The 26,872-nt window shown below is 47.0% G+C and overlaps 1 protein-coding gene across 6 annotated transcripts in view; it reads right to left on the bottom strand.

Annotated features, from left to right (window-relative positions):
• PITX1 (paired like homeodomain 1) overlaps window positions 1-26,669 on the bottom strand; it is a 41,954-nt gene extending 15,285 nt beyond the window's left edge. Inside the window, exons 1-4 of one of the 6 annotated variants that reach the window (XM_026696505.2) lie at window positions 26,241-26,669; window positions 25,221-25,546; window positions 22,298-22,353; window positions 1,244-1,393 (exon numbers count right to left, since the gene is read on the bottom strand). In XM_026696505.2, the coding sequence (XP_026552290.2) occupies window positions 1,244-1,393; window positions 22,298-22,343 (196 nt within the window). In that variant the 5' untranslated portion in view covers window positions 22,344-22,353; window positions 25,221-25,546; window positions 26,241-26,669. Of the gene's footprint in view, window positions 1-1,243; window positions 1,394-2,257; window positions 2,417-22,297; window positions 22,354-25,220; window positions 26,108-26,240 lie in introns of those variants that run through there. The other 5 variants (XM_087924368.1, XM_087924369.1, XM_087924371.1 and 2 more) reach the window with 5 other exon arrangements.
• Window positions 26,670-26,872: the final 203 nt, after the last annotated feature.

Below are 26,872 nucleotides of genomic sequence, written 5' to 3'. Positions count from 1 at the left end.
GAGATGATTTGGAGTTTGAGAATTGGATTCTACTCTCCTAGAAGAATTAGATTCTCTTCCTAATTTGAAAGTTAAATCCTTTCCCAAAGAAATATCTACTAATTTCCCCAAACACCTTTCTCGACTCTTTGAGATGCCTTCACTAAAGCAGGACTGTCAAAGTGCACACCAATCCGGCACAATGCTCTTAGGTGTTATAGGTTGCCATCCACAACACAGTTCCTGGGAAAGGAGAAGTGTGAAGGATTCACTCTGGGGTTACAGTCTGTCATCGAGGCGTTGCTTTTACTCATTTTTAGGGAGTTAACTTTCCCAAGATTTGAGCCGCAGAGGAGGAGGAGCACTCGGGGTAACTTTCTCAAGCAAGGAGCACGGCTGGGCACTTACATTTGGCGGAGGGGGGGGGAGGGGGGACGACATTTTGCAACCCCCCCCCTTGCCCTGAAATAGAAGAGAACCACTTCTTCGTAGCAAAGGCCTTTTCGGAAGAGTTGGACGGCATACATAACTAAGTCTTGTGGAGTAGGCAATTGACTCACGTTCACCTGCAAATAAGGCTGACAGAGGGAAGCTGCCGCCGGTGTCCTTTCACACAACTCTCTCCTAAACATGCCTCTCCCTCTACGAAGACATCTCGGATTGAAAGCAACGCCTGGCGGAATAAGATGTCTGCGCATTCCCTCGCCAGGGCCTGAAGCTTTCCTCCCTTTCTCCTCCACCTTTTTCTTCTTCTCCTCCTCCTCCTTCTTCTCCTTCTCCTTTTTTCTTCCCCGCCTGAGTTTTGATGGGTGCCCTCCCCTGGCCCTCCAGAGAGATCCTTTTACACGTCTACGCTATCCAGACCGGACAAAAAAAAACAAAAAAACCGAACAGGACTTGCCGTGAGTTTGAAAACCCGGAGCCCGAATGGAAGGGCTCGCAAAATAAACAAACAAATAAACATTTTTTTTAAAAAAAAATCGAGAGCTGCGTCTTTTGGAGAAGAAGAAGAAAACAAAAACATAAAAAATAAAAGTGCCAGTTAGCCTGGGAAACTTGAGCGCAAACTCCGCCACAACCGAGAGGGCGCGACGAATCTCACCGCCCCTCGTTCCCATGGCGAAACCAAGGGGTTCCGGGGCGCTTCTGCTTTGAGTGGGGACCCTCTCGCCTGCTCGCTAGGGATGGAGGAGGAGGGCAGGAGTCTTGTTCTGCTTACTTCCTGTAAACCGCGGCCGCCCAACGCCCCAAACGGTGGCTTTACCTGGGACTTCGGTGTCCGAAGATTCGCTGGCCGAATTCTCGATGGGTTCTCTGCCTTCGGAAGACCTCTGCAAATGGAAGCTGGAAGCCATGTCGTGGGACGCCTGCGGGGTTCTCAGGTTGTCGGGAAGCCTTTCCAAATTCATCCCACCTTTAAAGGAATCCATAAGCAAGAGGGAGGCTGAGGCGGAGCCTGCGTGCTCTCGGCTTTATGTTCATACAAACTGAGAAAGGAGAAACCACCGAACTAGAGCGAATGACAGCGAGAGGCTGCCGCGGAGGGGGTCCACCGAAGTCCGCTTTATTGATATTATTTACTTTTAAATCCACTAAGATTCGGCTTGGCTGACTGTAGGACAGGCACGGCCGAGCTTCAGACAGGTCCGATTTCCCGGGGAATGGGGGCAGGGGGGGTGGGGGGCGAGGAAACCAGGCGAGTCGCTTGGGGTGGCCAGGATTCAAATGACCTGCCCTGGAACGAACGCCTGAAAGTTGAAGCAAGACTCCGCCCCTTCTTTCTTTCTTCCTTTCCTTCCCTCCTCCTCCTCCTTCCTTCCTTCCTTCCTTCCTTCCCTCCCCGCCCCCACCTCCACCCCGCCTAGGAAAGTTCAACCCCCCCTCCCGCCCCCGTCCTCCTGGTTACTAGATTTCGTCCACCGAGCTCTTTCCTTCGCCTGCTTGGAGCCTCCTGCGAGCTCTCGGCCTTAGCGAGCGAGAGCTTCCGAGGGTGGGCTTCGCGCATTGGTTAAAGAGACCGCGCCCGCTCCGCGTCGCCTTCTCCTTTCGTTGCAGCTCGGTTCCCCCCTTCCCTCCCCTCTTCACCCCCCGCTAAAAAGCCGAGTTTCAGGAACGAGGCTGTTTCCCCCCAAAGCCAGTTTGCTCCCCCTCTCTTTGCTTCTCCCCCCCCGGCTCCAGACAGTGTGGGTCATTCCAAGGTCCGCTTCAGGCAAGGGGACTTCTGTCATTGAAATCACCAGAATGGGGGAGTTGCGGGGTGGGGAAGGAGATCGCTTACTCGAGAAGAGTTTCTATGGAAATCCGTCTTACTGAACGATCGTTCACTCGGCCTATTCCTCCCGGCAAATTTTAGCCAGAAAAGCAATTTGTATCCATCTACGTCCTATATAAGAAAAGCTTCCCCAGCGGTTGTTGTGGTTCCCCAGGCTCAGGATGGATGTCAAATTATGGGACTGATTGGGCTTTCATTGCAGCGAATATGTGCAAGGTCGGCCTTCGATTCATTCCACTGTTCAGCTACGTGACTCACGTAGAGTGCAATCCTAAATGCATTTACTAAAAGACCACAGGACATGTTTCCGAAGAAGCAAGCAAAAATTCAACTCTTTCGGTGATTGCACGTGTCCTCGGATTTCGAATAAGTCAGCCAACTCCTTCCATATTTACTCAGAAGTATTTTTTCCTTCTGGTTTACTTCGGAGAGCCTTTTAGTAAATGTAGTGAGACCTATTTTTGTGTTAGACGCGCAACTTATAAAAACCACATTAGAGGTTAAAAGCAAAGTGCCAGGAAGTAGTGTAAAAGCGGGTATATATTCTGTTTAAAAAGCTTCGAGGATATTTTTTCGGAGGAAGGGGGAAAACTAATAATGAATTATAAATGTTTCTCCCAATTTTAGGAGGGGAAATACAGTTCAAACATTTGAACAGCACAGACTGGATCTCCTCTTTGCCTTCTGCTGTCCCGCAAATGCTGGCTCAGGGAAATTTCCCCGTAGTTCTGAGTTCGGGGAGAGGAAATATAATATAGTAGGCTAGATTGAGAAGAATTTGTTTTTATGGATCCTTGCCTGGTGTCTTTGGTCGGGGAAATCGAGACTTCAGGCTTCACCACCTTAACCACATCCCTGGCTTCTCCGAGTCCAACTGGAATATTTTTTTCCAAACCAAGGTGGAACTGCTTCTACTATTTTGTTTAAACAACGACAACAACAACAACAACCAGGCGTTTTTAGGTGTCATTATAAACAACTAAGTAAGGTGTTTAATCCGTTAATATAATTGACGGTCTTAAGTGAAGAGCCGCCAAATCTTCTTTTTAAATCTCAAATCTGGGTCACGGAGGACCCTGAGCTTAAATGAGACTTTTCAATTCTATCAATCGGATGACGGTGCGACAAATCCGTCGAAGTAAATGGGATTTGCCCGGTTCATTAACAACGCTCCCAAACGTGCCAAGTCCTATCCCTGGATCCCCGCGGAATTTCCTCTCAAACCGTCTAGCTGCCATTTTAGGCTACCTTCGCGATTCACTTGCCACTCCCGCTTGCCTTCCACGGGAGCTTCGCCACAAACTTTTGGGATCTTCAGGTAGCGGCGAGCCAAGGCGAAAAGCTGCCTCGACCTCCTCGGCCGCAGGACCGACAACTTCAGGAGGAGAGCTCAGGACTCCGGAGCCGTTCCCTCCGCTGTCCTGGGTCGTTCAGGACAGATCCTCCTTCTCGGCTTTGGTTTTCGCACTACTAGCGGGGCGGCCGGGCTGTGTGGGTGTGAACTCCAGCCCAAAGCGTTTGTCTCCGGCCTCAACTTCTACCCCCTCTCAAAGCCAAGCTGCTTGCAGACGCCTCAATTTGTTCGCGGCGGCGAGGGGCGGCTCTGGCCATTGGATTCGCGTTCAACTCAGCCTGGAGGGCGGGGGGGGGGGAAGCCCTGGGGTTTAGATCCGGCCAGGGCGCAGCACAGTAAGACGCATGCCTCTGAAACCCATGCCAAGCCGCCTTCCCTTTCCTCCTCTTCCCAGGGTGTGTGTGTGGGTGGGTGGGGGGTGGGGTGGGGGTCAGGCTTGGGATGCAGCTGTTGCCTTATGACAGCATCGACTAGAAGACCGACCATATAAACCCACCTCACCGTCTTTACAGTTAGTTCCCTTCCTTGCCAGAGCTCAACCGCGAGGATTGCGGCTCTCACGTGAGAAAGGCGGCTGGGCAGACATCTCTTGGCTTCTTCGGCCACCCGAAGAACCGGCCGGCCACGCTGTGGGAGGGGAGTCTCTTCTCTTCATTACTGTTCTGTAGAGTAATGAAGAGCGCTCTCCATCGCCGGTATGGAAATACCACGAAGGGTGCATCGGGATCTGCCTCTCGCCCCGTTCCCCGAAAACCAGGCTGTTGATTAGAGTAAGGTGTTGGAGAAGAAGCATTTTTATCATGTTATTTATACTCTCCTAAAAAAAAAAAAAGTCCGTTTCGGATGATGACATGGAGAAAAGTCTTTTTTGGGAAACCTAATGAACAGAGCATACAAGGCCCATTGGTAAACAGATGGGAAGTGTTTAAAATACTATTTTAAAGGAAAACTCCACCTTAGTTTCACAACTGCTTGGAGCTCGCCTCAAAGAAGACGCCTTCAGAGATTCGGTTCACACCTCGGAGGAAGCCATGGCTTCTTTAACCGAGGTTTAGTGAATGAATTACAGTTGGCACATTTACTCCACAAGAAACTATGCCATGCATTATGACTCATCAACCACAATGGCAAGATTCACTGAAGCATCTCTAAATAATAATAAGGAAACGCATGCCATATCATGGCACAGCAAGTTCGGTGGACCGTAGCTTTTGGGTTGAGTTCATATTAAGCGAGATGAACGTAGCTCCTATGGATACCGGTGGATCTTAAATGACAGAACAGCCCTTCAGCAATTTCCATTGCACTACTAATTTCTTACGATGTGTTGTCCAGCACAAAATACATTAATTGGCAGGAAAGGCCAAACGGAAGCTTTCTCTTAACGGGCTTATTGGGGAGGGAGTGGACACACGACCATTTCTGTTCTGAAGGGGAGGGCTCCCCCTGCCCCCCCACCCCCTTTCCAAGGCTGGAGCGCTTGGCTGCAACCCTCCTGGGAGTGATGGCTCTGAAGAATTCGAGTTCCAGGCAGGGGCAAACCTCAGGGTGATTTTTTTTCCCCGAGTTTTAAAAGCGGAGAGTTACAGACTGGTTCTGCATCTGGAAAACAGGTGAAAGCACTTCCCGAAAGTGAGGTGAATTTCTCCATCTGCCTCTTTTTGGACCTGGGACGGTGTCATGTTCTGACCCCATTTGGGGTGGGGGTGGGGGAGAAATACTACCACGGAGTTTTTCCCAGAGGGAGTTAAGGGTGGAGGGTTCCTTTCCCCAGAAGCCAACTTCTTCTGTTCATCCCATTCTTTCCTGGGGCTTCTGCAGCATTCTCTCTTGCCACCACCCCGCGCGAGGGCTCAGGATGGAGGGCGGCCGGGCTGATTTTCCTCGCGCCCACCGCAAAACAAATGGCTTTTGGGAGAGCGTGGTTTCAGAGCCGATCCACAGCCTAAGAAGACCCGCCGAAGGAGCTCTTCTCTTGGCCGCCCAGCCATCCACCCCATTGCCTGCAAACCCTGCCGGAATCTGTCGCAACCACTATCGCAACCGCGCTGGTTCAGATTCCCACGCCCTAAACTCCTAAACCAGGAGCCTTTGGAGGCTCCCTCCACGTTCCCCTTTCCACGAGGGAAAATTCGAGGAAAATCTGCTGCCAGGACCGCTCGGGTATCAAAGTGTCAAGGGTGGGCTCCCCAGTTGTCCCCAGAGTTCGCCTCGGGAATTGGATTCCCCTCCAACCGATCAAGTGAAGGGATTACCTCCCCGCACCCCTTCTTATGACTCTCATTCCTGCACATCCTTGAGGCCCAGCAATTCCAACCCAGGCTTTCTGAGCGAGCTAAGAAGCCCCGTTAAGCCCTAAATACAGCCGTAAGTCGAAGTCAGCTCACAACTCCCCACAACGGTGCTGCAGCCACTGGCAAAGGGGAATTAATCCGGGGAGGGGGAACTTGAGGCCTTTCAGATGCTGGGCAACCACCACTTCCAGCAGTGCCACCTGGCAAGGCCATGGGGACCGTGGGGCGCAAAATCTCTACCTCACCCTCTTTGCCCTTTTGATAAAGCACCAGAGGCAGATCGTGCCCCACTAGCGAGATCTTATTCCTGGCAGTTTGGCTCCCTCCCTCCCTCCTTCTCCCACCCCATTGACACACACACCCGCCCCACGTTCATGCTCCAAAAGGTGACCTCTGAACTTTAACGCTGCCTAATATTTGTCTATACTGAGCTCAGAGCCAAGGAAAATCACTGGGGGGAGGGGGAAGGAGGAGGAGGAGGAGGAGAAGGAACGATTCCCCTGACTGAAGTGCCCAAATAATCAACAAACCAACCCACCCAACGTCAGTTTCGGTTAAACAAACTCCCAAAGTCCAGTTATTTCACCCTGGTCTTATTAGACCTCCCCTATTACATATACCGCCCCCCCTCCAGCGAATGTGGGAAATATGTCAAAGACTGAAGATTGGGACATTAGCACAGGTGTCATCACAGTTTTCATGAAAGACCCCAACTTTATAGTGGCTGCTTTCAGTATAAGCAATGATTAGGGTTAGATTCTTCTTTAGGTTTTTTTTGGGGTGGGTGGGGGTGGGGGGGCGGAATTGTTATATTAGGAAGTGGCTTACTATATTGAGGAAACTCAGAAAATGGATTAATCCAGGAACCTAGTTAGGGTTCTACCTTACATTGACTACATTGTGTGCCTACTGCCGGGGCTGGTCTTTGGCGTAAGTTGAGGCTCCTTTCAGTAAATGGAGCAGAGTCCCTCCAACACAGCTGCCTTGTTACCTCAGAAGTACCTGGAATAATAACCCTTTGCTTTTAAAGAGGAAGGGTAAACCCGTTACCTAACTGTATCACCAATGAAGTCTGTGGTGTTCTAATTGCTACAATGAATAACTGTTTTGAAATGTCATTTGGGAATGCAGCAGAAAACACCAAAGGCTTTTTGGATTTTAGGAACCAAGAAAGCAGCAAGCTGGAAACTAACAAACAAAGAAAAAAACATCCAGGACAAGGTTTTGCAGCACAACTACAACGTTGCTCAACATTAGCCTAACGTTCAGACAGACTTTCTCTCCTCTTCCTCTCCTCAGAGGATGCTGCTATTTTCATGAACACTTGTATCTTTGCCAGCAGACCAAACGTCCAGGAGGCCTTTAGAAAACCCAATGTTCCCCAGCTTGCATTGGCCAATGCCTTCCAGGCCGGTAAACCCAGGATCAAGCCACAGTCATATAGCTCCTGTCTTGGAGAAAGTCCCATTGCAATGAATGGGGCTCTCTCGGGAAGAAACATCCTTCGGATTCATCTGTGCCAAGTTGCAGTTCTATCGTCTGCTTTTGTATCAGGCTGAATGGCAAAGTAACAAAATGCCCCTAAGCAGGTTCAGCCTGCCCTTTCTTTGTCTCTTTGGGAGAGACAAATTTCTTATTTCTGAGTTACAGATCCCTTGCCTTCCCCTTCCCCTCCCAGGTCGGAAAGGAGGAACTTGAATTCTTCTTACTTTTCACTCACCATGTTTTCCATTCAGAACAGAAAATACATGCCGGTTTTAATAAGTACGGCCTTTCCAGGAAACACAACGCTGTGAACCTCAGGGCTACCTGGGAGAAGGTCTCTAATCAATCTGTACCCGGTTTCTTCTCCTTTCTCTCACCTCCAGGATGCAAAGCTGGCTTGGCTCAACTGTTCCTTTGGGGAGAAGCGGATCTCAGGGCCAAGCGGCAGCCCTGGGCTGTGGATGAAGGTGGAAAGAAAGGTGGAGCCAGGGAGAAGGTGAGCTGAGGAGAAGGCAACTGGGACTGCTAGGGATGACCAGAAAGGCCCTGATATGAAAGGAACAGCCTTGAGAGGGTTCTGGTCCAGGGATCATCGAAAGAGCCAGGTGGAAAGATTTGCTCCATCTAAAGCCAGGATGGCGTAGGAGGACCCTAGCAACCACAAGTCCCTTATGTTACTTTGTCACTCAGGCCTGGCTGCCAGCTAAGAAAGGGTTCATCGCTTCTGGATTTGCTTTTGCAAAGCCTTTTGTTAACTCTCATCCAAGTACAGAGTCAAAGGGGGTGGGGGGAAGGGAGAAATCAGGCACTATATCTTACAACGCAGGTGTGGATTTGGATACAGTACACTCTTCAACCAAGAAGAGGTTTTCAGTGGATGAGTTATGCTTATTGCAGATGATGGATATTCTAGGTCAATGTATCTGCAGGGCAACAGATTAAGAAGCAGTTATGATTGGAGGAGTGGTCATTCAGACCTGATTTGAAATAAAGACCTTTCTTGTGGCCACTGGGAAACTGACTTTGAAGTTCAGTCTTGGAGACCAGAATCGTTATTATATGAGTGCCAATGAAAAAGAAAGGGAAACATTTTTTTCTTCTTCTTTTTTTTTTAGGGAAACAACACATTATGTTAGTGTCAAGTATCAATTCAGGCATTTTTGCAATCAAAATAAGCCCACAGTGGTTTATTTAAGAGCAAATGGCTCTGAGCTCAGTGAGCTTTACTTTACAATACTTGTAATTCAAGTCTGCAGCCTGGATGTAGGGGGTTGTTTTGTTTTGGGTTTTGCTTTGGTTTGCTTTTGAAGAGGAAAGATTGTTTTAGTGAAATTAAAACAAAGGGCCTAACTATGGAAGATTTCCTCTGTTACTAGTTTGGTCTGCAAGACTGCCTGGAATTGTTTTGGTGGGGAGAAAATCAAGATCACTTGCACGGCCAAGATATCTGGACCAGTGCAGAAGGAGGAGGAAATGCCTCTCTGCAGTTATTCTCAAGTAATAGTAGTTAATATAGTGATAGCAATTGCACTTAGACTTATACACCACTTCCCAGTGCTTTACAGCCCTCGCTAAGCAGTTTACAAAGTCAGCATATTTGCCCCCAACAATCTGTGTCCTCATTTTACCTTCCTCGGAAGGATGGAAGGCTGAGTCAGTCTTGAGCCTGGTGAGATTTGAACTGCCGAACTGCTGACAGTCAGCAATCCACAGTCAGCAGAATTAGCTTGCAATACTGCATTCTAACCACTGCGCTACCACGGGTCCTATGCAATATATTTCTTATATTACCAGACCATCACCAAGTTGGAAGTTAGAGGAACTCTTTGCCATTTTGGATGTTACACAATTGGGTTGGGGGTGGGGGAGGGAAAAACACAAAAAGAGAAAAAGTTGTTGAGTGTTATGAAAAAGTTGCATTTGATCTGAAGTATGGACTCCTGCAGATTTGGCTTCCTTAACATGACTAAACAATTTCCCTCTGGTGTCTCTGCCATCCAGCATGACAAACAGTTGAGGCGAACTCCAAAACTATAAGTATATTCATTCTTGAGCATCTTTAGGTAGAAACAGATCTTGGGTGGCACAATTGGAAAAGCTAGAATAGACCAGCTTCCCGTGACTTTATGCCTAGCACAATGTGGTAGGCTTCAACTTTCATGTTCCCTCAGCCAGTATAGCTAATGGTGGGTTTAAGTCCAACCTCCTTGAACTCCTAAGGAAGGGAAGGCTGGAGCGTGATCAGTTATTGATGTGATTCAGTATAAACTATTTTAGTGTACTTACATGTTTACTATTACTTTAATCTCTTCTACCACTTGATTAAAAAGCTATCTTCAATTTTTGACAATCATTAAAAGATTATGGGAGGAAAAAAAAAGAGTATTCATCTTCTGCAATTATATTTTTACACTGTAAAGATAAAGGAATCTCATTCTCACGAAAATCAATTCTGATTCTTTAAACCTAATAACGCCTGACCATTTTAGGAGAAGTGGAGGGATGCAATATGTGGGGCATTATGCTCTACAAGGATCCATGAATGGCCCAAGGACTATTGGGGCAAGTTAGAATGAAGATCAAAGGAAGTGTGGTAGAAGAGATACGCACATCCCTCATTATTGATGTTTGCTTTAGTTGCTTCCTTCTCTGAGAGGCTACCAACCTTTCTGATTTTACATAAACAGGATCTCAGGATTAATACTGGAAGATAGACCAGATATGATCTGTTCAGTATAACACTTTGTAGGAATTCTCTAGATTTCATGATAAGGCTATCTGATCCAGGAAGAATTAAGTTTGCAAAAGCTGATTATTAATATTAGGATAAATGAGAATTAACAGTAACTTAAATCCCAACAATCCTGTATGTTAAATTAGAAGACAATTGACACCAAGCCTCAAAGCCTAGGTACAGAATGTACAGAGATATAGGTGGGTCTGAGATAAAATTGCATAAAAGTGCTTTATTATTATGCTCTCATTACTGTAAGATGGACAACACGTTGCTGAGGTGGGAAAAAAATGTCCTTGTTTGCCCTTTATTGACTTTTCTTGTCCATTTGCCCACCACAATAGGATACCTAGTAATCAAGCGAGATGGGATTATACCTTTGCATGAAACCTGAGAACTTGCTAGCTAGTTCCATTTAGAGGTTACACTACCAAATAGTTCAGACATCTGTGCCCCAAATGGGTTCTGAGTTGGTACCTAGCGTCTGTTTCTCCTGCTGCTGCCTTCTCAATGTATTATCTTTTTCCAAGGAGAGAGGTGATATTGAATCAGGCACTCAGGTTTTGCTTTACTAGTAATTTTACTATTTGTAAGGCACTAACACTTGTTTTTAGTTCATTTCCTAGATGGACAGAAATAATTCTCTGTGCAGCTTCTTTCGATGCCTAAAGATCCCCTCCCCCAAGTAACTCTTGCTGCTGCTAAGTTTGTAATTGTAGCCTGCAATATTTGTGTTTTGTTAATTGCAAAGTAGCTCAAGCTTGAACAATGCCCTTTTTACTATGTGCATTATATTGTGTATTTTTGTTGCTGCTGGGGTCTTACTGCTACTACTACTGTGGATTGAAGGAGCAATAGATCCTGGACTAGCAGCAGGACACTCTCTCTCTCTCTCTCTCTCTCTCTCTCTCTCTCTCTCTCTCACACACACACACACACACACACACACACACACACAGATCCATGGTTTTCAGTTCAGTCTCCCAATGGAGCCTCAGGTTTGTGGCTTGGAGAAATGTTCCAAGCTAAACTACAAGACTTCCGCAGTCATTTAGTTAGTAGCAATTTTCACTAAGTACACCCTACAGAAGCAGATTTTAATTGTCAACACAATCAATACCACTTCTCCCCTTCCAAGCACATTCCCTACTGTGGCATTAACAGGTTGTGGTAATGTTTTAATGTGGCATATCCTTTTTGTGATAGTGCCTTTGTCTCGTCCCCAATTTACAGCAGTGGCAACTTAAATTTGTCTTTAGTTCTACCTGTTTTAAAGTAGCATTTCCCCTTCTCCCAATACAATTTCTGCTATGTACATTCTGGCTTGACTTCAGAAGTGGCATCTGAAGCAATGCAACACCTGAGCATTTTCAAAATACTTTTCAAAATATTTGTTAGGTTTTATGTGAGCTCCGTAGAGATATGGATTTAATGCTTTTGGAAGAGATGGACTGTACTTTAAACCCAGTTATGCAACTGGGCTCTATATTATTCCTACATTCCTCAACCTCATCTCATCCTGAAGATGTTTGGTCTATGAATGTGTCCTTGAGAAGCAAGCCACCTCACTTCTTACATTTCTGTGTCCCTGCAGTTCCTTGGATCTGCTGGACTCTGTATATTATCTTTACATTTAATATCTGCACCTCCATTTTGGGTACTGGATCACTCTGATGAAGTTATTAGAACTTAGAACAATTCATTTTATATAAAGAACTGCAAGGACTAGTCAACACAGTTACCAGGAGTCAACTCTGACTTGAGGACACCAAAATCAAAATCAATCAATCAATCAATCAATCAATCAATCAATCAATCAACCAATCATCAATCAAATTCAATAAAGGAAATATCCCAATCATTTAGAGAGAAGGTTGGACCAACTGGCTTGCAAATAGCTGTTGCTTGTTCTAAGAGCCACGTGGCTTTGCATAATTGGAGATGGCACACACCCCCCTCCACAGTGTTTGTTCAGTCGTTATGATTGTGCAGCGAGTGTAGATTTCTTAAGAGTTTTCCTCAATATACCAGTAGTGCTTGCCTGAAGTTGGATTACAGCTCCCAGAATCCCCAGCCAACATATTGCTTTCGAATTTAGTGCCATATTGGAAGAGGCTGATTGAAAAGGAACTAGACAGATTATTTTGATTTTAAATCGACGCTAGAAAACCATTTATTATTTCATCTTAGGAAGAACGGTGGCAAGCCCAGAGACGCCTTTTTACCAGAAGAGAACAAAGTTCCGCAGGTTGGGTTACTACTTCATCTTACCTTCCGCATACATTGATAGCAGGGGGTCTTCAACCTTGGCCACTTTAAGACTTGTGGACTTCAACTCCTAGAATTGGCCAGGGGGCCAAGGTTGGAGACCCCTGCTATAGAATGAGGAACGTGGATGATTAAAGGATGCCTGCTTGAACCCCAAATGCATAGATTTTCCCCCTCCTCCCCCCCGCCTTGATAACACTGCCTGGAGGGACCCACCCAAGAGTTCCTCTGATGGGTCATTTAATCGGGACCGTGACATCAACCGCTAGCCTCCACCAGTCTCCCTTGAGGCTCCGCATCCTTGAGGCTCCGCATCCTTCCCCCAACAGGGAAAGATTGAGTAGGGTTTTGCCTGGCGGGGTCCCCTTCCGCTTGGAAGGGAAGATTCCTGTGACCGCCCCTTAAGACTGCCGGCCTGCTTTTGCTCTCTGAGGCTGATGGTGGCTTGTTCAAAGGCAGGGAGTGTGCTGGAGGGGGGGGGGGGCAGAAGAGAGAAAGCTTGGGAGAACGTGTGCCACGGTCCTTGTCCTATCCGAAGGGGAGCACGCAGGGTGATGGTGGCTGGAAGCTGCGGAGAGGAGCGCGACCTGATGATGCCCGGGCCTGGGAAAGGTGAATTCAATGGACTACCAGGAGGATGTGGGGGAAGGGAGGGGAAAAGAGAGGTCTGCAAGACTGCATTTGGTACCAAACTCAACTGATAAGTGGCTGGTCTTAAGACAAATCCCACGATTTGTCCCCCCCGTGCCCCCCGCGAATAAACCAGGACCGCGCCCTGTGTCCAGATCTCAACGTCTCTTCTTAAGGAAGGTTGCATTTGGGAAGCCGTTCTTTTCCCCGTTAACGCTTTTATTGTAGGCACACGAAGTCAGGAGATATTTCTACCCCGCCCCATCATCCCCCGTCCTGGCCCGTCCCGTCTTGTCTTGTCCCAATCCAATCTTGGGTTTCCCACTCCATTAAACCAAGAAAAGATGCTAGCGCCGCAAAGGTTTGTTCATTTCTGCTCAACAGTCACCTGATCGAACTTAGCGAGTCTTAAGAGTAAAGCGAACACGTATACATTATGTTGTAGACTAAAAGGCACAGGACCAAATGGGTTTTTTTTTTGTTTGTTTGTTTGTTTTGGAGGAGGGGGAGGTTAGTAGGTGATTGGAGATCGCGGGATTACTTTCAAGTCAAGAGCCGCGGCCGGCTTCGATCCCTCCGCCATGTGCCTTGGTGGACGTAGCTTTTCTGCCTTTCAGGGGACGCGTTAAAAACCGCGGAGATTCTGTATTAAAATCATACTAACGGGTAGGCACAGAGCCAGCAATCCCCCTTCTCCTTCATCCTCACTACCAATAGCACCACAATAAATAATTGTAATCCGATTTGATAAAAGGGTAAACGTCAAAATTCACCGAGGGATCCTCTTGCTCAAGTTAATGCCTACATCTCTTCAGTTAGAATACTTGCGCGCCTCTTGTCTACTTTTTGTATGGTTCAAATGGTCATAAGCGGATTAATGGGCGTTCAGCCCCTTTTAACTGCTTCGTGGGTTAGATCCATAGACAGGTCAATGCAATTCCATACTTTTTCATGAAAGCAGGGGTTAGTTTGCAGTTAAGGAATACCCGTGGAATTCCTACTGGAAAATCCCCATTATTCTGACTTGGTGAACTATTTACTTCCCACATAAACATTAGCTCAGACAATTTTACAGCAGGTATCTTCCCCTTGACCCAAATGATTAATATGCTTTTCTGTAAACCTCGTGTTTTAAAATTAAGATTTTATGAGACTGATACAACTTGTATTGCCTGAAGAGAAATTTGTCTGTAGATAATTTCAAAAATGTAACTCAAGAACACAATTTTTTAAAACAAATTTTATACTTTTCTGATCCTATACATATGCTTACTGGAAATATATTCTACAGAAGGCTGCCCGATATATCTATGTCATTTCTCAAATGACATATCTATAAAGACGATAGAGTATATAAACACTCTATACTCTATAAAATAAGGGACATCTACAAAGAACCAAAAGTGGATCCTTTATAGATGGGCAGCTCAAACTAAAATCTGAGTTTAAAGTAAATTAATTAACTTAATTATTACATTGAATTAAACCCTATCAAATGTTTAGAATTGACAAAACATTTGCATTAATTGATTAATAGTGAGCAAAGAAGAACCACAAACTTTTAAATACAATTGTTTGAGTTGGGTAATTTTGAACTTTGGAAAAGGAAACCTTGCCATTAAAAAACAACTAAACCAGCCTGTACCTGGTAGAAGTTCAGTAAAACTTCTACCTACATTAGCAATCGATCAGATTTTCTCCTCTTACCCTTCAGGAAGTGAAGTTAAATTATGACAAGGCAATCTAAAATGTCTACCATTCCATGGGAACAAAAATGGGCCTGGATGAGCACTCAGAGTAATCCAGATAAAACCCATCTGTTCCCCACAAATGCAGAAGAGATGAATTGTGGTTGCAAATCTAACATTATCTAGTATCAGTCATTTTTTTAAAAAAAAGGAAAAAAAAGAACAACTCTGATGCAACATGTCTATCTTTCACGCATGCATACCAGTTGTGGGAGTCTGGGAACAACTGGCTTAAAAACAGTAGGGTTGTTGCAAACTTGTTTTATCCTTGCATTTATCTGCATCTTTATAAGAAAATGACCTATGCAATTCACTTCCCTGGTAGGGCACCACTGGACTCCCTGCCTGGGCTGATTTTGCACAGCTTTAGTTAATGCTTTCAGACGCTTGTATTTCACTTACATAAAGTATAGAGAATTGTTAACTTGTAAATGATGCCACTTCCTAACAAATGCCGAAGAGAAGCCTGTTATAATGAACTGCTAATTTAAAAAAAAAAACCCCAAAGGTGGTGAATTCCCTTCTGAGATGGTTGCTTCTTTATTTTTTTTCATGTTATGCTCTTTTTAAAGGAATTTAATAAGCCATTTTACGTTTTTTCTTCCCGCCTTCACATGGTAGCATAGTCTCTAGAAGACAAAGTCTTAACTGGATGGGATAGAGGAGGCTCCATTGTGAGAGCCAGTAGGCCGGTCAATGCTATCATGCAGATATACCAATACCCAAGCTGATAGTGAAATTGATCTGGCTTGGAGGGAAGGGCTTTGGTGCAAACTTGCAGGTTTTATTCCACACAAGTGTAAGTCTCAAAAAAAAAAAAAGAAAGAAAGAAAGAAAGAAAGAAAGAAAGAAGAACCCTCAACTGCAACTTTGCTAAGTCATATTTTGTGCTGGAGGAATACGCTGGAGACCAGCTGAATGGAAATGGCCTTCTCCTTCTCCCCCAACCTGGTGCCCTTGAGATGGACAAGTCTGCAATCCCCCACCCCACCCCACCCCACCCCACCCCCATGTCCCAACGGGCATAATCACTGGTTGGTGGACTATAGGAGTTGTAATCTGAGATAACTGAAAGGCGCCAGCTTAAAGAAGCTTGGCCTAGAAGAGTAAAGGGCATCCAAGAAGCTGCTAGGAGAAACGGCTTTGACTTCTTATCATGGAAGGAAGGTTTGCTCCCCCTTCTGTGGTCAGGCCCCTGAGCCGGACTTCATTGTGTGCCTTTTGCCGACACAAAGTGACACTGGGATTTCTATGGGAAATATGTAACTATTTTATCAGAGGACAATGAATCCCTTTGCAGCACAGAAGGACGATGTGCCCATCAGCCTCTTGCAGACAAGAAGAAAAGAACAATGGCTGTTTTCTATCTTGCGGAGAAAAGATAAGTTCTATCTAAAAATCCGCAATGGGACAAGTCATTGGCTTAATGAATGCACACAATACTTGCTTCAAAGGGGCAGCTAAGAAGGTGGAGGCTGGGGAGAGAAGGAAACATGCAGTAAAAGGGAAAAACGCCCAAGAACTGACAAAAATCGACATCCACTCTTCAGAGCTTTTCTCAAACTTTTAATCCAGTTTCTCCCAAAATGACATCTGCTCGTAATGTAACACTGTAGCCTTGCTTGCTGGGGAAAATAGTTGTGGTTGTTCCAAACATCTGGAGCACACCGCCTAGTAGATAGAAGGTTGGCTATTCAATGGCTATTCAGTGGAAGCCACCTTCCACAACATTCCACCAGAAAAACAAAATGAGCAGGTCTGTAATTAAAATGGACCCTGCCCCGACTATCTTCTTACTACCATGGTCATAGTATGGAAATTCAAGAAAAAGAAGAGAGAGATCTTCTCACCCTGGCCTTATATTTAAAATTAATAGGACTTACCCTCCCCAAATTTGATGGCGCTTGTATTGAATTGGCATTCTTCTGAATGTTCTAGACAAGAGCCCCGAGATCTATTTTTCACAGTAAAAGACTTCCAAACGATAAGGCTTCCGATATCAGGATCAAGTATTTTACAAGGTCTTAAACAAAAGCACCAGTAGATTTTACACTTACATCTAAAAGTTGGGACTGATCTACTGTCACATTCCATTTCTTTAGTGGGAGAGGTTGATATGTATGGTAGCATGGACAGACAAATGTCTATTCAGACATAGGTCCCCTTGAATGCAAGAGGAGGCTCTTTTAATTTTTTTTGCTTCCTTGTAAATTTGTTTACGGTTGCTTTGCACGTCTATCATTAGCAATGGACTTATTGAGGCCATTCCTAATATCTTTCCCCCTAAGTTTTAGGGCCGTAACATCGATTTTGGGGTCTATTTTATATAACCACATGTAATCACTCATTGTCTTAATCTCTGGGGAAAGTGAAAAACCTTTCCATACTATCAGTGTTTATCCTCAGGAATCTTATAATAATGCACACTGCTAATTTTACACACACACACACACACACACACACACACACACACACACACACACAGCCTCCTGTTCAATCACCATATTGATATTTAAATCAAATTCCAGTTGGGTTAAAGACATGGAATGAGAATTCATTGCTTTGGGTATTTTAGAGTTCTGCGTATAGTAGGTACATACATGCCCATCATATTATTTATTCCTTTGGGATAAGCAACCTTGGGAGTTAGGAAAAAAAAGAACCCAAAACAAAAACCAGACTAATTAAAGGGTTAGAAAAAGGAAACATAGCTAAAATCAGTATATACCGATCCCAATTCCTCTCAAAACCATCCTTGCTTCCGTATCTATGTATCCACACTGGCACACTCATGCTGTGTGAGTTTGTACGTGTGCGAATTCCGCAGCATTAGCGGAACACACACACAACACACCAAATTAATGTTGTAAACTCCATCCATCTTTACTTTGATAGCTAGGACACACTATAATGCAATTGATTAAAGGCATTGCGTCTGTAGGTTGCACGGAAACTCAAAACAGGCCCCTGAAACTTAAGACACAGCCTGGTGGAAATAAAGCAAAGGATCCACCTCGCGCCATTGAACCAAGAGGGGGAAAAGCGGCCTTTGCCAAGCCGCCACTCCGCGCGGACGGGAAAAGCGAACCACCCCCGCGGACGGCCTTGCGCGCCCAAGCAGGGCGCAAAGACGAATCGCCCCCTCCTCCTCTCTTCAAGCTGTCCCCTTAACTAGTCCCAATCTTTCCATCCTGTCTGGAGCCCCGGGAAAGAAGGTTTGCAAAACGAGGCCTTTAGGTGACGGGAGAAACTCCCCCCCCCCTCTTCCCCCAACGCGAAGGAACCCGCAGGCTAAGCCCGTTTCGCGGCCGGGGCTCCCTTCAGGGCCCGCAGCCCACCGCAGTTCCTCCCAAGGCAGCTCCATCTCACCGCCCCGCCCCGAGGAGCTTTTGGCCTGCGAGGCGGCAGGAGCCGGAGGGGGGGTCCCCGTCCAAGCGATCGCCTTCAGGGCAGGGAGCCCGGCCAGGACTTTCCCAGAGCTATTTCCCTTCAGGCGGGGAAGGGAAGCGCCAAGCGGAAGGAGCGTTCCGAGGCCCAGGGCGACCGACCCGAAAAGTGCTCCTTGGCCGGCTGGCTCTCCGTCGAAGTCGCTTGCCAGAAAAGCAGCGGAGGTGGTGCCGGAGCCAGGGCTCCTTTTGACCGCGTTTGGCCCGGCTTCCTTCCTTACAGCTGTGTGCACGGTCCGAACCCGCTGTAGGGCCTGCTTGCGACGGCTGGGCCAAATCACCGGGGTGGGGGGGCGGGAAGGGAGAAAGAAAAGAGGGAAGCTAACCACGGTAGTGCCGGGCTTCTTGTGGGAGCGCCGGGGCCAGGATGGCCCTCTTCCCCGGCCGGTTCAACTCCTCCGGTGAAGCCATGGCCTTGCTTGGGAGCCTCCGACGTTTAGAAGGCGCGTTCCCGGAGGCAGGGAGGGAGGGAAAGGGGGCATCCTCTAGCTGGCCGACTCGTTGGTCCCTTGAAGATCAGCAAAGTGTTAAGGAACAAAATGGGCCTAAAGGAACGCCTTCCTACCTTTTGACTTGCGGCCGCCCCGTCAGGAGCCCTTCGCACCCTCTGCATCACAAGCCGGGAGCTTCCCCCCCTTTCCTCCTGGCAGACATATCAAAGAAAGCGGGAGGAAGTCCCGAGGAAGCCTGGCTGGAAAGGGGAGCAACCCCAAGCGTCTAGGGTCTTCCATTTAGGTCTACTTCAAAGGGAGGTGGGGGCGGGGGCGGGAGAAAGAGATTTTTAATAATACACCCGCAGCCCCAAACAAAATCTGGGTGGGAAGGGTAAGAAACAGCAAGGACTAAGAAATGGGAAGTTTAAGGTTTTTTTGTTTTTGATTTTGACCCAGACAAATAACACCCCAAAGCTTATTTTTCGAAGGACAAATGGCAGGCTGCGCTGACCCGCCTTCATTTGAAGCCAGAGAGCTCTTGGGTGATCTCAGCCACTCAGCCGAGGCAGGCCCTAGCCAGCGCTTGGATAGGGACCACCTGGTTAGACCAGGAAGTCCCAAAATAAACAAACAAGCAAGCAAACAGAAAAGCGCCTCAAAAGAAGGCGACCAGCGACCTTTACCTTTTCAGCGGTCAGTTTCTACAGTTTCTACCAGGAGCAACTATGAACAGCCTAAGGCACTAGCCTAAGTCGCTGCAGGCCGTTTCCAGATGGAAAAGGAAAAAAAAAAAAGAAAAGCCAACCCTCCTTCCTGAAACCCGAAGGAGGGTGGCAGGTTTGGAGCCAGGCTGAAAAATTTGGGGGAAGAAATCCACAAAGGCCTGGATCGCTCCATTCGGTTTTTGTTTTTTGTTTTGAAAGACAGAAAACAAAGAGAAGGTGAGAAAAACGTCTAAGGGGTGATCTTGTCCAGTAAGACTTATAGCAACAGGAAGCTTAGCTAATCCAGAAATTTCCTAGGTGAGCTGGAAAATATTCCCGAATCCGGTCTAAAATGCAACTGCATGTATGAACTTGGGAGTTCTTGGGATGGGCATTAGTTCCCATCGTGCCCATCAGCTATGTTGGCTGAACATGAGAGGAGCTGAAGCTCCAAACATCTAGAAGGCAGTAGCAGCTGCATAGATAAGAGATATCGGTGTGCCACAGGCTGATTTGGTCAAATCATCTGCTTGACATCCCATTCAGTAGACCAGAGGTTGCCTCAAAGAAAAATCCAAGATTCAAACGTGGGCAAACAGGCTACTCATGGTAGCCTTCTACTTGCATCTTGGGCAACTTGGAAATGATCTCAACTAGGATTAACACTACAAACCTGAACACACACCCTTTAATGGGACAGCTAGTTAAGATGGAAGTAATATTAAGCAGAAGGTGTCAGTGACGCATTGCCAGAATAATGTCAGGGTGATGCTATACATCACTGACATGGAAATGCAGTCAATGAAGAATTGTTAGCAGAAGGAAAGCAAAGGACACCTTTTCACCTAGTGGAAAAAAAGATCAAGCCCTCCATGGAGGGTACCAATTAATGGCAAACCTTGTTGGCATCAAATCCTTCCGAATTTGGTTTGAACTTGCTTGGAAACTCAGCTCCGGATCACGAGGCTACCCTTTTGGGTCTAGGCTTGCTCCTGTTGCAGAGTCCGATTCTTTTGATGGAGTCAAGGGCCTTACTAAAGGACACCAACCAAACCATCTTCAAGGAAAAGCAAAGCCACCATCTCATCCCTTAGGGCCACAGCAGCCAATCGATTGCCCAATTGGTCTATTTTGGGCATGGCTTCCAGGGACCTCCCAGACTTGGGACCATGCAATCTGTAATGGCCCCGAAGGGAGATATAATTGCACGCATGAAAAAGTAATCGTGTGAACCACCTTTAATGGGAATTCCACGTAAATGAAACCGAACTCCATGCAATTCTTGCCTCCGCTCCACAGGCAATTTCCTATCCACCATTATTTGGCGGGGGGACGACGACACAACAGCGGTCCTTGGCTGAGCCAGAGATGCCTATTCCTGATCTGCAGAGGAGAAGGGCTTCTGGAGGGAAGAGAGGTGGGAAGAAGAGGCAGAAAAGCCCGGGAGAGTGGGGGAAGAAGGGCAGTGGGATCGGGAGCCCTGGAGAATTCCTGGCTTTCCCCCACGGAGAACATGCCTTTTAGATTAATTGCATGCATGGAGAAAAGGGGGCAGAGAGTTGGTTAAGCGGGCTGCTCAGGTTACTCGGGGCATCTCTGAACTTGGAGCGCCTTTGTGGGCGTGGGGGATATGTGTTGAATTAACAGTCTCCCTCTGATCCAGTGTAATCAAAGACCGAAGAGCCAGCCTTTCCTTTTCGTTAGGGCCCTTTCCCAGGCTGAAAAGAAAGGCATCGGGACCTCCAGGGATTATATTTCCCCTTTGGGTCTATCTCTGCCTCCCCTCCATCATCTCCACGCTTCCAGCCCCCCCCCCCACTTCCTTATACATGCTTAATTCGAGCAGCCTCTTAATTGCTGGCATATTTGGAGTTGGGTAGCAGTGGAGAAGAAGTTCTCTCTTAACGGGACGTTTCCTGAATAGCCGAAGTCTTCTAATAATGACCAGTGTTTTTAATATGGCTCAGAGTCAATTCGAGGCTTGGGACAACCGGCCTTATTTCCTGGCCAAAGCAGATAAATAATTAAGCTTCGTCGGGGAACCGGCTCAATTTTGTGCGGAGGAGGGAAACCTCTAAGACGCTAAAGAAAAATAAGCGGAGAAATCAAAGTTTCTGCTCGGGAGAAAACTCAAGATAAAAACCTCATAAAGGTCAATGATAGACGCTTCCCCAAACTTCAGCTGACTGGCCTCCGAACAAAAACGTCGCCTTCAAGAAAATAATCATTTAAAGGAAAACAAGCACAAACGCAAAGCTAACTCGGGCAGTTCGATCACAGGGCAAGTAAGCTAAGCGATTTACCGAGGGAATTTAGCGGCTTAACCCCAGCTCCGCGGCAGTCCAGTGGGCGTTTCCATTGACCAATCCGAGTCGGGATTTCGCCGGATTTCGCCCCTTCGCGGCGGGAAAAACTGGAAACTTCATGCCACGACCGTCCCAGGAAGGGTCACCCATCCCAGAAGGCACTGCAAACCGGGTCGCACCACCTATAGGTGCCAGCTAACACGCATTTCCCTTGAGGCAAATAAGCCCTTTTCAGATCTCCTGACCCGGCTCATCAGACCTGGTGTGTCACTTGGCTTCTGGGTGCCTCCAGCCCCAGAAGCCACAGCCCCGGAGAGCCAAAAATGATAAAAACCAGGGTTGCTTCTGCCCCACTCGTTTCCGTGGTTGCATTGTAAAAAAAACAAAAACCGCTTGATCTTTCATATAGGTAAATCACTCGCTAAAGTGACTGGGGGGTGGGTGGGGAGGGGAGCAGGATTCGGGGCACTCAGCCGCTGACGCCGGCCTGGGGGAATCGGGAGACTGGAAGCAACGACTTTGAATCCCTTCCCGTCTGAGCTTCCTCGGGCTTTTATTAGGGCACGAAAGGAATCGCGGATCTCACACTTCGAAATTGCCCCATTACCCCACTCCTCCCAACTGCGAAAACACCCCATCTTACCTAAATCCGCATAGGGAGGGATACTTTTGGACCGGCCGTGCTCCATAGCACAAACTCTGTGAACAACACAAAACACACCGTGATTAAATAACTATTTTATAGGGTTTGCTTTGACACAAATAACAATATAAACGCCCCAAAACCTCCGTTAAAAATAAAAAAACCGGAGTGTGTGTCTTGGAGATCCCCTTTTAACTGAAATACCCGGAAAAGACCAACATTCAATAAAGTACATTTGAAGATGGGGGGGGGGGCCACAATAAACACATTTTTATTGCTGAATTAAATCCTTAGGGCATTTGCTCACTTAAGATTCATAGCTCAGTCCAACCATCCCCGTGCAGCCATGAGGGGAGCCGTTCCAGCTGTCCTAAACAAAAACACAGCTCAGTTGTCCCTCTGATATCTAGGGTTCAGTTGGATTTGGCAGAAGACAAGGAGGCTTGGAAGGGTTCTGCCCCAGATTTATCTGGTAAGGAGAGCCAGTGAGGTTAGTGAAATGGGAGGACAATATCCTGTTTTAAAATGGCTGTGGCAAGTCTCTTACCAGCAACTCCTTTTAAATCTCTGTCACCTGGAAATCCCCCGCTGGCACTAACAAATATGCAGACCTATGCTCACTTTATTCAGAAGTGGTGTGTTCTGAGAATTAAATCAATGCTGCCTACAATTAGCAGTGGGAGTTCTCACTTTTAATTATTTGTCAACCTTAGGCCCCAAAGCCTAAGTAGAAAATTCCTGAATTTTTCCCAGGACTATTACCTAATGGAGTATTAATGGAGTGGGTAGTAAGAACAGATTTCCAGAAAACCTGCAGACCACAGGAACCTAGTGGAGTAATTCTGAACAGGAAATAGAAAATAAAGCAAAACTGAACGACTGAAACTGAAAACTCTAAATCTTATATAACGCCAAAGGCAGGCAGTTGGCAGAAAAAAGCTAATATTAAAACAGCAGATTCCAGTTTATCTTATAACTAATATTGGAAACATGTGTCTCGGTGCATTGATATGAAAGTGTTCCCCTTCTTCCAATATAAAGATTAATAACATACTTTGTCAGGTTATGTGCTATTTTTAGATCAACATGAACAGATTGAAAACTGTGTCACAGAAGGGCACATATTGAGATACACAGCTTTGGGGAGTGGGGTGGGGAGCAAACTGTCATATTCCAAAGAAACATGTCAATTGTTGATTGTCTACAATAATTGCTTGTGTACTTGTTTTATTTCAAGGAAAGAAGTATTTTAAATCCACAGTCCATTTAAACCAGAGTTTTGTTTGGATTTAAACTGATTGTGGGATTGGCACTCCAATTTGAAACATATGCTTGTTAAAAAGCAAGTACCCTTGATAGAAATGGGATTTACTTCCAAGTAAAACTGTATTCCTAAACAAACAAATATGGATCCATCGAAATAATGCCAAGATATACTATCAACATGTGTATGTTTTAAGTTAAAGACAATGATTTAAATCTAAATCTGCTTAAATATAAGTATTCTGTCTTAAACTATATGTAAGATCCAAAAAGTCAAACTAATGAGGGATTTCTGTTATAAGGAACAATTTTTTAACATGGCAGCAATTTCTTTCAATCTTTGAATTCTGGAATCAACTTATTTCTGTTTTTATTAGTACCATAATTTCTATTTAGACTTTTAATTTAAACAAGGAAAGTTTGATTTCCTCCATACATATAAATACTTTTCATTAACTTTTAAGTTTGCTGACACTTTGTATTTTTTTTTCAATTAAAATGACATTTCCTATTAAGTAATGCAAACAAAGATTAATTTCTCTTTATTAAAATTGTCTTTGCAATGATTGAAATTCCTTCTTTATTTCCATTTGGGGTTAGTACATGCTGTTTTATTTGGCTTTATAAAAATCAACATTTGGCAAATTATCAAAATCTGGCAGAAAAAAGGGTTGTATCCAAGAAAATCATTTGGATTCTCATAATCTCTAGAAAAACGCACTTGTGAAATATTAGATTAGTCTTTTCCCACTGCAAAATGCTCGAATGTGTGTTAGAAATATACAGAATCCCATACTCCAAGATCAAGTAGCCATAAAAGAAAACCGAATCCCCTAAAAATATAACATTTATTAGCGACGTCCCAGCGTGCTCCTTGTCATGCTGATCCAGCGGGAGCAGCAGGGAATAAAATTGTTCTTCACAACCTTGACGCTAGACAGCCCCATCGAGAGTCTCCCCAAAGCAAAAGCGTTCTGGTTTGATTTCAGACTTTGCCTTATGCAAAATGAGGTAACCCCCTTTGGAATTATATTTTTCGGGTATATTTGTCAGCTTTGACGAAGCGCAGGAACCTTCGAGAATTTATACAAGGTATAAAGATGTCAAGGACTTGCAACTTCAAGGCTAAGCCCAGGCTGCAATTAGGGAAGCCGCGGGGACGACGGCGACTTTGAGTGAGGGGGAAAGTGCTGAGGCTGGGAAGGGAGCCGAGGGCGGCTTGCGGACCGGGTTTCGCCGATCCGTGGCTCCCCTCACCGGGGAGGAGGTTGCCAAGCGATTAGACGGGGCGCTGAGCAACTCCGCTCGGAGGGGTTAGAGGAGAATTTCTGCTGGTCGCGGACTAGTTTTAGCTGCGGAGACCCTCTTGGTGTATGACAGGAAAGCAAGACCAGTGAACCCTCTCCCCTCCCCTCCCCAGTCCCCGCACCCCATAAGCCAGTGGGGTTCGAACACTGCCCTCTGGGGTTAGGAGAGGGAGTTTAAGTAGGGAGGGGGACACAAGGACTGGGATCGGGCGGGGCGCGGGGCAAACGAGAGCTGTTCCCAATAACCCGAAACAACTAACGGAGAAATCCAACTTCCCCGGAGGCTGCAGCGGAATCCCGCAGTTCTCCCTCCAGTCCGTTCCTTGCGCCCGCCTCGCCCGAGAAGCGCTTACCGGGTGTCTCGATCTTCTCGTTCGCTCACGATATTTATTCCCAGCCAGCCAAGAAAAAGATTTGAGTTGCCTCCGCTCAGAGCGCTCTGGCACTACTCCCGGGGTCCCATGTAGACTCCACCGCTCGCGGAGCCCTGCGTGAGAAGAGCGGCGGGTGGGCGCTCGGGAGAGGCCCTTCCCTTTCGTTCCCTCGTGGCCCTGCAGCGCCTGGCTCCGCCTGCTCCTGTCCGAGAGCCCACCAGTCAGGTATGCGCTGGCCGAGCTTTAGGCTTTTTTCTCCGGGAGATCTTCACGGTTTCTTCTGACGTCAAGCAGGGTGGTAAACGCTGTCGAGGGGGAGAGCGCGAGTGAGCCAGGGACGCACCGAGATTTGGGCGTTTGGGGAGTGGTGGTGGTGGGGAAGCCTGGCCCCCTTTGATTGATCCCGCCGCACCTAGCTGCACCCGCCGCCCTTCTTCTGCCGGGCAGCCCTTCGCCTCCCGCCCCGTCACCGGAGATCGCCTCCCTAGTCCGGAGGAGCCTGGCTTTCCGGGATGTCTCGACCCCAGAAAAGAAGTGTGCCAATTCCTGATGCAGAAGGCATCAGCCAAGACCTCGCCTGGGAGGATTTTCCTTTTCTTTACTGCTGGAGTATCCTCCTCCAAGGAGCAAAGAAGGGTTGCCCGTCCATCCAGCCGGCGGCCTTTCTCTGACCAGCGCACCCACTCCTTTCCTCCCTCCCGCAACTGCTTTCCCGGTTGTTATCCTGACCCCGGGCCGCCGCCGCCGCCTCCTCCCCCGCTCCTATCCGACGGCCTTCTTGTATTCCCTCCCGCCCTTCTCAATCAGAAACCAAACGTGGAGGCCCCGAGCGGCCCTGACGAGGCGCAGGTTCTACAAATTGGCTGCCTTCGTTTCCTTCCCTCTCGGCGTGCTTAAATTGCCCCCTTTCCCTCCCCCCCGCGCCCTGCCACAATCGCCGGCTCGTTCCCGGGTTCCCTATTGCTAGTGACAGACCTATTAACATTCCCGCCCCCTCACCTTCCTTGCTGGGGGAATGGTGATTACGGAGAGCCTCACCCGGGCAGCGGATAACAAGCTCTTTGCCTGGGGATTTGAAGGCGAGGATGCCTTTCCCTCGCTAGGCCTAATCCTCCTCCTCCTCTTCTTTCTCAAGTTAGCGAGACTTTTTGCTAAAGCGCTCAATGACAGGAGGCGGGAACCCTCCGCGAAAGGGAATCTAAGCGGGCGGCCAACGATTGGGGGCCGGGGAAAGGAGAAAAGGGTTGGCTGGCTGGCTTGTCTGCCTTGACGGGCTCGGAGCCTCTCCTAACCTTGCTTTGCCTCCGCACCGATACAATTAGTGCCCGGAGTCAGTGAACTAAAATAAGCGAAACTCCTAAGCGGGTCCTTTTTCTTGGGTCGCCGGGCACAGTTTGGCCTTCCAAACTCTTGCCCAGGCCTTCTTCGCCCGTCGGCCACTTCTTGGCGAAGTTGTATTATTTTACAGTACTCTGGTGAGGAGAAAGGAAGTTCTCTCTCTAGTCCGACCTGCCCCACGAATCAACCCTTTCGCGCTGACAAGTGGGGCTGAACGGAATCGGCACCCCATACAATAAGAGTATTTTGCAGTTAAATCACGTCGCTTGATCTCGCGATAAGAAGGGCAAACG

The sequence above is a fragment of the Pseudonaja textilis genome, chromosome 2 (genome assembly GCF_049901715.1).
Source record: "Pseudonaja textilis isolate UNSWEBS1 chromosome 2, rPseTex1.2, whole genome shotgun sequence".
In the NCBI taxonomy this organism is placed as follows: Eukaryota; Metazoa; Chordata; class Lepidosauria; order Squamata; family Elapidae; genus Pseudonaja; species Pseudonaja textilis.
Note: the sequence above shows the minus strand (reverse complement) of the source record. Positions and strands in the feature narration are given on the sequence as shown.